Raw genomic sequence first — 14,194 nt, 5'->3', positions numbered from 1 at the left:
TGTCTTGGAGGACAACAATGCCAGAATGAACCAGAGGCAACAGCAGCAGCTGAAGACACCTAATGGGCAGCCCCTGGTAGCATCCTCACACAGAACCATCTGTAATTCTAACCAGAGTGAACCTAAAATGTTGCAGAAATGGCTGGCCAAAAAAGAAAAAAAACAAAGCCAAAACACAAACAGTATGTCTCCCAAGAAAGGACATCCACTGAGACTGAGTACTGCTAACTATTGCCAAAATGAAATAGTCACCATGGGAGGCTAAGTAAATCTACTCCCAATTTAGAAATGAGAATTAGTGCTAGACTAACCCAATCTTCTTCTTTAAGAAGATCACTGAAGTCCAGACAAATTAGAAGTAGTTAAGCATTTGATAGATGACATGTAGGAAGTTACTAGTTAAAAATTAAGAGGATTAGGATTAATACAGGAGTTATAAGGAGGCTAAGAAACTAAAAATTGTAGAGTATCACAGACAATTTTGAAAAAGGAACCATTAAGCTGTACAGAGAATGACCCTTGTTGAAATCTATTATTATTTTTGAAATTAATGTTAAATATTCACAGTAATGGCTAAAATACTCAAGAATTACCAATGTGCTAATGAAATTAAAGAGACATCATAAATATATAGGACAAAGCATCCTGAAGATTTGGTAACAGAACTGACACATGATACATATAAATTTAAAAGTTACATTATTTCCATTATAAATTAGGAACTGGGTAACTGAGAAGAGGGAAAGAGGCCCTGGGATATGTTACTCATTAGATAATGATGGTTCACCCATAAGATGTGGCCACAGAAATAAATGGCAAATACTATTACAGGATAGTGTATAAAATAAAAACTTCCCAGAAGAGAGGAATTGGGATCACTGCCTTAGCACAAGGAATCCATAAAATGTTTCCTGCAATGTTCTGCATAGCTCTGATAATTTGTGTTTCAGGGACACTAATCAAATTTTGCAGCTGTTTAAAAAGGTCTACTGAGATGATCAAAAGCTCCAGGAAACATTTTACAACAGAAGGAAAAATAAATTAAAGAATGCTGGTTTAGCCTGACCAGATCCAGCTCAGAGCAGAATATGATTGCCCTCCACAAGAATCTGCAGATGAACACAGGGGAACAAGGAGAGCTGGTTAAGCTCAAGGACACTGGCCTATGAACTAATGAGAATGAATTAGCCATGAATGGAGTTAAGCAGGAAAATAAGAGCTAGGATTCTGACTTGCAAAGTAGTCAAATTTGGAATAGCTCTGCAATGGCATAACAAAGAAAATTCCAGTTAGCAACTGCTTTCAGTAGTTTGTGAAAGCTTTAGAGAGGACTTTGGTTGCCAATATCAGACTTGAACCCATGCTCCACAAGACCTACTGCAGTCCAACACTGACACATGTCTTCTCACTGACGGGCCCTTTATCGTCCCCACTTCAGTTCTTACGTTAAGGTCAGGACATTACAGGAATATTTTCTTGTCAGTAAAAACCTTGCAGGGTATTTATGCTTGCTTATAACAACAGCTGTAACAAAGTAATAGAGCAATACACTTCACTGGAGTCATCAGAGTCAAGAGAAGGAAAAATAAAAAAGAAAAAGTAACAAAAATAATAGGGAACCAGATTTTTCTCCTTTTGAATATATTAGCAACAGAAAACACCTTCTGCCACGTTTGAAGAGGCTGTTAACATTATTTGGATTTCTTTCTGTTGAGATGCCTCTAAGACTCATCTTCTAAAACAAGATCAATCCATCATTTCTTGAGACTACATCCCTTTCTCATTGTTCTAATTTGCAGGAGATGAATGATAGCTGGCTGCATTTCTCAATCACACTGGCAGTTTTGGCAAAGTGGAATTAAGGGCATTGAGCAGTCCCAGTGAACAACCCCTCTGGAGAATCGCCAACATCTTCCTAATAGACAGGATTCAAGGCCAACTATCCATAAACTAAAAGCAACTCCCACATAAACACTGCTCCATTCTGTATTGCTCTCACAATAAATTACAGATGATGTGTGTAGAGAGGGAGACTGACTACATTGTATGACAGACTTTCATGATGGACCATTTTTCTCAGAAACAACTTAGAGAGTGTTCTGGTTCCTGTATGGGCAAGCATGGAAACATTCAGACTTTTTTCTAGTCAGCAGACAGTCCAGTCCTGATTAGTATCCAAGCAAAGACTGCCATCACCTTTCTCTACAGTGTTTCATCCATCCCACTATATTTGGGAAAAATTCTTACAATTCTGTAAGAATAACTATGTCCTAAGATGGAAATATCATGAGCGAGTATTCCTACAAATGGAAAAATCCCATCCAGGGCACAAAGCCAGCTGACAAAATTCACAGCAGAGCTCTGCATTGGCTGGTGTTACCCAAATTCCCTCTCTACCATCTTCTTCAGGTGCTTCTGAAGAAGATAAGTCCATCTAGACTACTGTTAAAAGAACACACTTATTATTGCTCTGCTAACACAAAACAGTACTTAAGAACTTCATTCCTTTGTAGAAATGCCCCTGCAACCTTTCCCTTCTCACCATGGGAAGAAGCAAATTAAACCAGCATTATGCCCTTTTGCTGCTTCTAGTCCAAACTGGTTACTCCAATGGATTCTGCCAAGAGGCTGCATGTCTCCTGCCCACAGACTGGAAACACTTCTGTCCTTCCCTCAAGAAGACTAGAAAGGGCCCCTGCTGAGCTTTCCCATTCTTCCTCACTCTCTCCTTTCCGCTGCTCTCATCAAAATGACTGCACAAGACCCTGTTTTAGCAGTGGGGGAAGGAAAATTAAATCAGATCTTTCTCAATTTTTAGTACAAAGGAAGACCAGAAGTAGCTAGAGAGAACAAAATTATGATCAATCATTTGTTTCCAAGGAAAATCATTGTGGAAAAGTGAAATAATTTAAAACTATAAGTCATCGTGTCTGCTTCTGAACCCTTCTGCCACCCCAGCTAACAAATCTGGCTGTGCATGCACAGCAGCAAATAGGCTGAGCACCCATTGCTTAATGGGACCACGGAACTTGCACATCGAAGAGAAAAAAATGAATTTTAATGCAGTTTTTAGAAATACTTGTCATTGTTTCTGCATTGCCATTTAGTGAATGGGACCGATTTCTCTCTCAGTAGGGGATGATATTTTAATGATGTAACAATGTACTTCCCAGAAGAAAGACAAGCCTCATGAGGCAGATTAAAACTAAGAATATTCAGATCCCATTAAAATCAGACAGTTTCAAGCCATTTTTAAAATTAATTTTGTTTAATGATAAAATGGGTTATCTTAACAGGTGGCTAGCCAATTGTAAAATTAACCAAAATGTGGTCAGAAGCACAAGGGTAGCTATTAGAAGAACTGGTTTCTTTGTATTCTGCCTCCTATTACCAGTGTACCATATCACCCTACACAAATTCCTCCAGCCCATGACCCCCAGCAAATTTCTGAGCTTCAGCTTTCTCTTTCTGCAAGCAGGGGTAGCATTTGTCCGACACCAGAGCTCCCCAGCACCTCAGAAAAACTGTCATTAGAAAGCTCTGTTGTTTAATAAGCAGGAAATGTTTAATGCAACTCCCAGGATGTTTATTTTCAACCATTTCTGTGGTATCAAGAAGTTTTTCACAGCACTAATCAGTACCCTGTCAGGGAAACAGCTTCATGTTTGATTGCTTATTAATTGTATTTTGAGCACTAACTCTTTAGCTGCAGCCACTGGACGCTGCTATGCTACAAATAATTTCCAGCTTTCACAGCTGAACACACAGTGGATTCAGCCCTTCTGTGCAAAATCACTTAAGATGTATAAAGAATAAATCTTGTTGAGCATTCCTGAATTGTAAGGAAGAAATGAGAAAGACTGAAGAAAACACTCAGTACTGGAAATACCAGTTAAGCTTGCTACTAAGGACAGTTAAATATTACACAAATGCATGGAATTGAAGATGATGCAATACAAGCAGACAAGGAAGTGAGAAAATAGCCTATTCCATCTGCATTGATGAATTTAGCAGGAAAATTTTTATACAAAAATCAAGTTGTTCAGCTTGCTGGTTTTGGTGGTCTTAAATGTGACCCTAAATACTGTTGCAGCAATCACTGAGAAAATGAATATGACAAGAATACATGACAACCCATACAGATGGAAAAAAGTTAGTATTATGTGAAGGGATCCCACTTAGTGAGAATTCTTATTTCCAGATATAAATTACCCTTCTTGTAACAGAAAATAAGTATCTTTCATTAACATATTTTATAATGCAAACAAACTATCAAAACAGTAAAATTCATAGAAAACAAAACAATGAATGAACACATTCACTTGACAAACATATCCGCTCAACATCTGTATGTCAGGAAATACTTTCTGATCCCCACTTTAAATGTTTTTAGAGTGTGAAGAAAGAGACCAGACCAGAAATTTCCTAAACCATTTAACTTTTTGTCTCAAGTCATTATTTCTGCTACCTCAGAAGCCACTAGCACTGAAAATAAAGAAGAAAACAACATAACTTTATATTTCATCTCATTTATGGCCCAGACATCAGAGCTTGGAGTATTCCCATGGCCAGCCAAAGATGACCATTTGATTTTTTTCTTCATTAGGCACCTCTCAAAGAGGTGATCTCTGAACACTGTACATTCCTACCTTATCTCCAGACATGACACACAACTATAGAATAATTTTTTTTTCCCCTCTAAAATCCTCATCACCTTTTTGTATATCACAAACCATTTTAGGATACTGAGAATGTTGAGGCCACTGCACATCTTGTATCTTCCAAAGACTAGTTAGGAAGTCCTTTGCCTAACCAAACGTCGTGGTTAGAACGAAGTCTGCTTCATCTCACTAATGAGAATGATAATTTAGTACCAAATACTCAAGAGGAATTATAGCTCTGCTGACTGGCAAATAATTTGCCAAGGCAGATTAGTTTAGCTGCATAAAATAAATATCCACCTGCATATACTAGCACTAATCAGGGCGTGAAATTAAACTTTTTATTCAGTGGGAAATAACTGCTGCAAGGCGGTGATTTAGGCTGAGAAGCAAATATTAAGGTCACCCTATTCTCTCTGATGTTTATAGTACATATTACAGTGAGGAGAGCATGGTGCAACAAATTTGGCTTTTTAAGTCTATGAAACTAAATACTTCAGTGATGCGATAGCAAATTTGCCATTTGCTTTTCTAATTGCATACATTTAATGGAGCAAAGTGGCTGAAATGAAACATTACCAGAGAAGTGAGGGTGAAGTTACTGAAGTACCAAAGGCCTGCACCAAGTGCAGAAAAATCTACAGCAAGAAGTCTGGGGTAGAAGAAAATTAACCAATGTTTTCCATACAATATACTAGTGCCAACAAACACCCAAAAAACCAGGATGCTATTACAGTACCATTGGGAAAACTGATGAGTGCATGTGTAATATTCAAGCAGGATTTGCAACCCCACATTTAAGAGGCAATGCTCTGCTATCCCAGCTTACAAAATTATTCTCACTGCTTTCATGACTTCCTTGCTTTGGATCCCCAGGGTTCTCTGCCACAATGTCCCTGACACAAATATGTTACTGGGAAGACTGCTAAGTTCTCAAAAGATTTTTTTAAAAATAGCAAACAAATAACAGGTCTTATTGACACCATGAATGACTTGGGCTCAGTTCAAGCAGAGCCTCTTTTAAAGTATAAGCCTTTGTCCATCTGTTCCATATATATACATGCACACAGCAGGAAAAATATTTCCAACTTCCCTACCTTTCAGCCTTCCATTACACTGACTACTCTTTGCTATATTACCTGCCAGTTATGTGGGAGCTCCTACAAACATGCAAATATAAAAATTAATGAACTTCAGAGTTTTCCCTCATTAAAAAATAAAATAACTCACAACCAAAAAAAAAAAAAAAGACAATCACCAAAAAAACTCCCCCTAAGAAAAAGACCACAACCAAAAAACAACCCAGAAGGCTCTGGTTCTCCTGTGAAACTGGAAAGCCCATCAGCAACTCCTAGAATCTGACCATCCAAAACCAAAAGGAAAATGGTATTTTGGGGGTGAAACAGAAAAAAAAAAAAAAAACACAAAGAACACTCAGGCTGACTTCTTCCTATTCATGAGCCAGGAAATTAGGTAAATTATTGCAAATTAATTAATTCATAAAGCCTGAGAAAGTGAAAGTATGTTAAGTATCAAGCTTTTGCCTCTCAAATGGTCCTACATGGGACCCCAAACTGGTCAGGTACTGTTCCAAGCACTGCCAATTAAACACAACTGAAGTTGTCACTAGTCCATTCAAGAAAACAGATGTCGCTTCATAGAGCTTTGATATTTTTCTTAAATACCTTTCAAAATGAGGAACAAAAAATATGAACTCTTATAAAAAGGGTTTTATTGTATTTTTATAGCATATTACATACCTTGTAACAATCATTCTGTTAAGTGTGAATGTCAGTTTTATTTTCTGTCCCTTTTTTCTTGGCTATTTACAAGCTTTGTAAGAATCGTTCCTTAATTAAGTCTAAACATAGTTTTATATAAATGGATTCCTGGAATTAAAAACGTTCAGACTTAAGAAATGATTGTTACAGAGACTGTAACAGGCCGTAAAAAAGAATGCCACTTTAAACAAAGATTTCTCATTTTAATTAAAAAGATAATCATCAGAACATTCGTATACTTAACAGAACCATTTGAAGCTACTTTGAAAAAATATCTACTATTCTATGCAGGCTTATGTAGTTTACTTTATATGACATTTAATCAAAGTCTCAGTTGAGCCTATCACACTCACACTTTCAGTACTGTACTGTTTCAAACACTTATTCAAACTTGAAAGTTACTTATAGAGCACCTCGACTTCTTGTTCTTTTGTAAATGACTGACTATGGGAATCCCATATTCCTGAATGTATAAAAGCAGAGCTGTCTATGGCAGGGGGTTTTGGGTGGGACTTTTGTGTGAATTTTTTTAGGTTAAGGGGCACGTTCCCCTCTCTCTTCAGCTTGTGCATCAGTTTCTTACACACTGTACTTTACAAAGAGTGTACTTTCATCAGCAGGACTGTACAAAAAATAGAAGAAGCTGAAGTGAACTAAGATGGGTTCCATTGTGGTAAAATCCTTGCTGCCTGCAGCTGCAGAACACTGAACTATTCAATTTTGAAGATCATCTTTAAACCTATGAATCATCTTTCATTCAAAAAAACCCCAAAATTAAAAACACCAACAAAACTTTTGAAAGATGATGTGCAGAACACATGATACAAGACTCTCATTCACCAGCAAAAACAGTCTTCCCTTGTGAGCAGTTGCTTGGTATTGTGTGGTGTTAATACACAGCAATTTAATATCTGGAATAAATTAGGTCTTATTAAGACATAGAGATGAACTGAGTAAGCAAATGAAATTAAATAAATTACTTAAACCTTAAAATATTAGATTATACATATTGTACCTGAGAACAGATAACCAGGAAACTGTAGCAGATATCAGTTAAATGCAATACTGCATTTAATACTGCTTCACTGGCAAGCAATCCAGCCAACAGCAGCCAGTGAGAAGGCAGCTGCCTTCTACTCCATCTAAAAGTTGCACAGACATGAGCAGAAAGAAAAACAACAGAGTACTGTTTGTCTTTCAAAACACCAAATATAGATGCTTTAAAGAAAATTAATTTCATTCATTCTATTAGCACTGGATGAAGCTTTCCCATGAACTTTTTCTGTTAGAGCTGGACATTAAAATAAAAATCAAATCACCAGGTCCATCTTGCCTGGTACCTTGTGATTCAAAAGGGCTGCCCAAAGTCAATGTCAAAAATTAAGCCCTGACCTTTTTAGGTGGAAAAAACATATTATTTTCTAGAGAAGCATAAACAAACTACCACCTAGAGGGCTGCTTTTCAATATGAAATGAAACCTACCCCAAATACATACCAAAATCAAAACTCTCTCCTGCCTTTGATAACAGGCCTCATAACTCTAAAATGTATTTGAATATTTACCTACAATGCTCCTTGGGAAGCTCTCAGGAAAATCAATAATTAATAGCAAAGCCCACCTCTAGCCAAACTCTGAGCCACCTAATAAGAAGATGCAAATGAAGCATACCACACACTCTGATGGACAAGGTAATCCACTGTGAATGATTCAGCATTAGCTGATCTGCTACCTCTGTGTGGTAACTGCACCGGTGCCACTGCTGCAGTGCCTGAGCCCTGCCTGAGTGCTGCAGGCCCAGAAAAGACATTTCCAGGGAGGGCCAAGATGATACTCGTAACTGATTCCTCATGTATCCTGATGTATCTATCTGTGCCACCCAGCCAGGAGCACCAGCAGACCCCCCAGGCCTGACAAACACTTGATTTCATCAGCAGGGTTAAGGAAGAGCCACGTTCTGGACTGATGCACACTAAAACAAAAGCCTGGGATGTGCTTAACAAAACCTTTGCTCCCTCTACTCTCAACCCGCAAACAAAAAACCCTAAAAAGCTCAGAGTGGACAGAGGGAAGCCACATCTTTCACAGCATTTTTACACAGGTTTTACAAGCATTTTGCATACAAGAGGCACTTTAATAAAACATGAAAGAAGGTGGGTTAGCTTTTAGCTCTCAGTGCAGTCTGATCTTGATAATTCTTCCCTTTATCTGATGCAGATCCCAAAAGAGCAGCTTCCTCTCATGGGCATGCCTCTCCCCAGTGTCAGGGAGCTCTGTTGTTGGAGTCCATCAATATCTATTGTTGTCCATCTATACCATCTGTTACTGGAGTCCATCATCATCCTGCCAGCTGCAAGATGGGCAGGGATTCCCTCAGCTTCCAGGCCCAATCTTACAGACAATCACAAACCACCTGCACTAAGCCCTTGAATGAGAATCTTAGCACAGGGGGTGAAAAAAGTAATGTATGAGAAGTCAGCATAGCATGTTCACAATGCTGCCTGGCAGCAGACAAGAATGTTTCAGCAGAAACTTTTTGGGATGTGAAACTCACTATCTAGAGGAAGGTTGTAATTACCAAGCTTGGCCAAACACAAGTGCACAAGGATCTGGGACACTCCTTTGGCCAATCCCACACCAAAGATGGCCATTCATTATTGCTAATTGCTATCTTGCTGATTTAGGTGTCCATACATTTTTCCACTTCACCTAGCTGAGACTATGAATCTGGCAGACTTGGAGACTACTAGCAAACAGATCAAAAAGTCCCAAGAGAGAAACAAGTTCTTCCAGATTAAAAACCAAAAGCCAAACAAGTGTATCGAAGCTCAATTAGAAATTAAAATTTGCAGCTAATGTTTCCTCAATTTCATTTTGGGCATATGTTCTGAAGATTTAATAGAATTCTTTCTTCCTGATGAGCTCAAGTTTAATTCTTTGCCACTAGAAGCAATAACCCAAAACAAACTTTTAGCAAGTGTTGCCAGTCATTAAAGTTATATCCTTAGGGAAAGAACAGTTCGGGGCACCTGAAATTTACATTCAATTTAGCTGGCAACACTTGGTTTTCATTTCTAAATTTCACATTTTTGGCCAAAATGCTTAGAAATATCAACAATGAAGAAAAAATAGAATGAAGTTACAGTTTAAGTGCACAATGCCTCAAATCTATGGAGATTAGCCATATTTGAAGAGCATCTTGGATGCATGTACTGTTTTCCATAGCAAAGGCCAACTCAAAACCTAAACAATGTACGTGCTCCCCGCAGTCCCTATCAGTGGTATGCTGCTGCAGCATCAAGTGAAACACTGAAGCGCCAGTATTTAGAGGTCTTGCAGCAGAATGAGAGGAAAAACAAAATTACAGAGGGATGGTGAGCAGCACAGCAGGATAGTCTAAGGTGCACAATTAAGAAAAAATCCAAGAATTACATGCGCAAAGCCTGCCGGTGCCCGTGGGCCCCTTTGCCAGGTCCTGCCTCACTCCAGTTTAACTTCTCCCGCTCCCAGGGCGCACCTGCAGCCGCCTCCCCCTCCTCCCAAAGCTCCCTGTGCCCGGATCTGGGGACCCTGCTCACTGCCCGCCCCGCAGGCAGGACGCCCCCTCCCCGGGCCCCGGTCACCGCCTTCCCCCGCCCGCCAGCCCAGCGCCCGAGGCCCGGCCCGGCCCAGCCCCGAGGCCCGGCTCCCCTTCCCACTGCCCCCGCTCCATCTCGCCCCCCCGCAGCCCTCCACAGACAGAGGTGCCCACCCTCCCGCGCCGCCTTGGCCAACCCCGCGGCCCTCACCATGAACTTGAGCGCCTTTTCCTGCAGGACGGCCTCGGCCGGGTCCATCGTCCTGCGGGGCCGGGCCGGGGCCGCCCCCCCGCTCAGTGAAGGCCGCAGCCAGCGCAGACGGGAACCTGCGCTGCCCCGCGCCCCCCCACCTCGCCCCGCTGCCCGCACGGCGCATGCGCCGCTCCGCAGGCCCACGGGAAATGGAGTCCCCGGCCACGTTCCTGGCAAAGGTCCGACCTGCCGGATAAAACTACAAATCCCGGCAGAGTCCGGACCCGGGGGCACGCTGGGAGCGGGCTGGCGCATACGTTGTGTGCAGTGCAGGGGCCGACGGGGGTTGTAGTAACGTGTCAGGGTGCGAGGTGCGGGCCGGGGTGGGATGGACGCGGCCGCTCGGGGCGGGAGAAGGAGGGCGGTGAGGAGGCGCGTCCTGCAGGTGCCGTGTGGGCAGTTCCAGCTCCAGACCCTCCCGGGGTGGAAGGTGCGGCTGGCTCCTGAGTCACGGCCCCGCGCTCTCCAATGTCCCCAGGAGGGCTCGGCTGCTGCCGCGCTTTGCTCCGGCTGCGCTCCGTGTTGGAGTGCATTGCTGCTGGGAAACCTAAACTGAGCCCCTGCTCTGGGGGCCAGACATGTCTGGGGAAAAGTCACCAGACCGACGGTCCGCAGGGGATGCGAAACAGGGCAATTTGCATCAGTGGAATGGATCGAGTAGGCTGACATCATTCCTTAGAGATGTTTGTTTGAGGCCGTTCTGTACATAAAAAACCTCCCGTGCTTTGGTGCCCTTTTTCTAATAATGTTTCTAGATCAATTTTCCCTGAAAATTGGACAGAGATTTCTTTGCTGTACTAAGCAACAAAGAGAAAAAAGAATTGATCAGCATTCTTTGACTAGCAGCTGCATATAGACAGAAGAATATTTACCATATCTCCTCTGTTTCTCTGTTGCACACCCTGCAAGACCAGCTCATGTGGCAGCCATTGTTTCTAATCCTCTTCTCTATTAAATTTGTCTCATTTCTCTCCAGTTTTTCTACATTTTTCACAGTGCCCAAAAACTGAAGCTGCCTTATATGGAGCAGCAGAGAGGAATTGCTTCCTGTAGTTTTAATACCAACTATAAGACCCTGATAAGTTTTTACTTCTCTATAGCAAACACAACACTGATTTCTAGCCAGTTTGTCACCTAGTAAAACACTCGGGTTCTTTTCCTTGCTGCATTTATATATTTGGCTCTGCATTTTAAGTGAGATACTCTGAATTTCTTCCTATTTAAATGCAAACAAGCCAGCAAACATCAGCACTTGCTTGCCCATATGCAGCTCAGACCCATTGTTTTCATTCCCTTGTTTGACACAGGAACGAAAGTGAAGCTTCAGGCAGGTACAAAACCTGTATCTCCTGAGTCCCAGTGCCTTCCCTCATTTTCTCTAAACACTCCATCACCTCCAAATTTTCAGGCAGGATGATTACAGAGAAAGCAGAGGATGCAGAGAATGTACCCATTACTGGATTCCTCCCAGGGCCATGTGACTGGTGGTGCCTCATGGTCCAGTGCCAGGAGTGTCTGCTGCAGCCAGTGACCCAGCAGAGGTGACCGGGAATGTCAGGGAGTGTCAGCCTTTGCAGGGTGTGATGCTGGCATCATCTACATTTCCAGAGCAGTGGGCTAAGAGAAGGAGGAAGAGTTAACCTGGTGTTCTCCCTCTGCAATCCCAGGGCATAGAAGTCTCCCAAACAGAGCTTCCGTGTCACCAGGAGCAAAGGCTGCCATTCTTGGACCAACCCAGCCATGCTCCTGGCCCTCATCCTTTAAGCCCAGACTCTTAGCAGTGAAATGCCTGAAATGGCTCTAGTGGGGCTGGGCACTTTCCAGACTGCTGACAGCACTGAAAACACTCGCCACGATTACATAAATAACAGTAATTATAATGAGAGAATCCTGTAATTACAAAGGGAGGGCTCCTGTAACAGCACTGAAGGCAAGCAGGGGCTGCTGGTGCTTGAGGCAGGGCTCTCCCATGTCTCCTTCCTCCAGGCATCCTGCAGCTGGCTTGGGTTGGAAATGGATCCTCCTGGTAGCAGCGTGGCAGGCTCAGGGCTTTGATTGCGTGGTTTATTTGTCAATAATATCTGATGCCGGCCTAATTGTTGGAAAATTGGAAAGTGTAATGCTTCAGCATTAGACACCAGTGTCCCAAAGCCCTCCAGGCTGATTGATCTGTCTGGACTCTAACTTACAGGGGATTAATGTCCCTGAACTCTCTGGAGCCAAAACTAATGAGTGTTTAGGCGCTGGACTTAAACTTGGTGGTAGAAGGTCATGGCTTGGTTATTCTGCCACACTGCCATCAGGACCCCACAATGCAGAACCACTGCAGAGGGACAGGGCAGGAGCCTCCACCACAGCACAGAGTGACTGAGGAAGGACTCAGAGAAACAGCACTTGGCCCAGCAGCACTGAGCATGGAGTTACACCTTGTGGGAACCTCACCTGGATCTCTGCATCTGCAGTCTGACCTTGTGGCTCCTTCCCACTGTGGGATGCTCCCTGCAGCTGAATGGCCAGCTCTGCACCCACCAGCTTGCTGAGTCCTCTGTGACCACAGGAGAGAATGGTCAGCACAGCAAGCTGTGACACCATCAAGATGTCACATCACACAGCAGGCAAAGAGACCAACTGGAGAGGTCTGTGGTGCATAAGGCAGGGAGAAGGCACACTTCAGCACATTTACAAACAAACAAACAATTATTTTGTTTGAATTGCAGGACCTGGACATGTAGTCAGTGCTGTCTCTGCCACAGTAGGGCCGCCCTGACCAGCTCCTCTTTACTTTTCCTTGAAACAGCAACCATACTCCCCCTCCCTGCCCTCCACCCCCTCGCTGCAGAGCACTGAAATGAGCCCATATAGTGCTCAGGGGCCTCACCATCCTTCCAGATGAAGGATGCTACCTAACAGTAAAGATATTGCTGTGATTATTTTTGCACTAGCATATTGCTCTGTGCATTCCGGACTCTGCGGACCACATCCACGCCTGGTGTAACGCCATGTTAATTTGCTGTGGCAGTCATTAATTGGGTAAGGAACAGCTGGTGCTTTGCTTCAAGTGAAGCTGATTGGGTCAGTAAGTAAGTGGTTAAGAGATCTACAGCAGGTACAGCCCTACCTTTCTCTGCACTCCAGAGGGGTTTCCATTCTTGTCCCAGTGACCTGTGGTGGAAGCAGCAAGATTTGGCCATGAAACATTAGGGAACTTTAATCAGTGCAGTTCCTTTGGGCATTATTGCCTGAATTTTTAAATTTTGAATAATAAAGGATGATTTTAAATTAAATTTGTTGAGTCGCCATCTGTGTGGGCTTGGCCTTGTTTTCCTCTACTTTGGCAGTGCCTTGGCTTCATTCTTTCCAAGTTGGAGCAAAAAGGAAGGGAAGTGAAAAGAAGGGAGTTCACTGGTGGAAGAATCTTTTGTTGCTCCCTTTGTCCTGCAAGAACTTGGCAGCAGCACTGGCAGCAGCTGCTGCTGGGGCTGTGTTTCACAGTGCTGAACACACAGTAGCATAGGAGCTTGTGAGAAGGTGACAGGGACCCCTGCAACCACAAACATCCCAGTGGTTCAGCTCAGCCTCTCCAGCCTGACAGTGGCATGTCTCACCCAGGGCTCTGGCATCTCAGCTAAAGGCATTTGGTGTGCAGTGGCCTGGGGAAACTGAGGGCAGAACGGCTCCCTTTAGCCTGTGGGCAAAGGGTCTTTTAGGACAAAGGGACACTCAGTCATGCAGGAGCAAAGGGAGGGAGTCCAGACCACACAGTATGAATTATGCTCACTGAGCAGGACAGTACTCATTACCTGGTACAAGAAGACATGCAAGGCTGCACGTATGGAGGGGATGACCAGAGAGAAAGACTTGTCTGCAGAGAAACCACAGCAGCGTAGGCTGTAGATTAACATTTACAGGTTGAGCTGATTGTA

General features: G+C 42.9%; 1 protein-coding gene across 3 annotated transcripts in view; it reads right to left on the bottom strand.

The window, feature by feature from the left end:
- The window catches only part of BTRC (beta-transducin repeat containing E3 ubiquitin protein ligase), a 114,843-nt gene extending 104,492 nt beyond the window's left edge, over positions 1-10,351 (bottom strand). The window contains exon 1 of one of the 3 annotated variants that reach the window (XM_059476818.1): positions 10,230-10,351. In XM_059476818.1, the coding sequence (XP_059332801.1) occupies positions 10,230-10,277 (48 nt within the window). In that variant the 5' untranslated portion in view covers positions 10,278-10,351. The remainder of the gene's footprint in view (positions 1-10,229) is intronic. The other 2 variants (XM_059476816.1, XM_059476817.1) reach the window with 2 other exon arrangements.
- Positions 10,352-14,194: the final 3,843 nt, after the last annotated feature.

Source organism: Ammospiza nelsoni, chromosome 8 (assembly GCF_027579445.1).
Source record: "Ammospiza nelsoni isolate bAmmNel1 chromosome 8, bAmmNel1.pri, whole genome shotgun sequence".
NCBI classification, from domain to species: domain Eukaryota; kingdom Metazoa; phylum Chordata; class Aves; order Passeriformes; family Passerellidae; genus Ammospiza; species Ammospiza nelsoni.
This window is presented reverse-complemented; position numbering and strand designations above follow the sequence as displayed.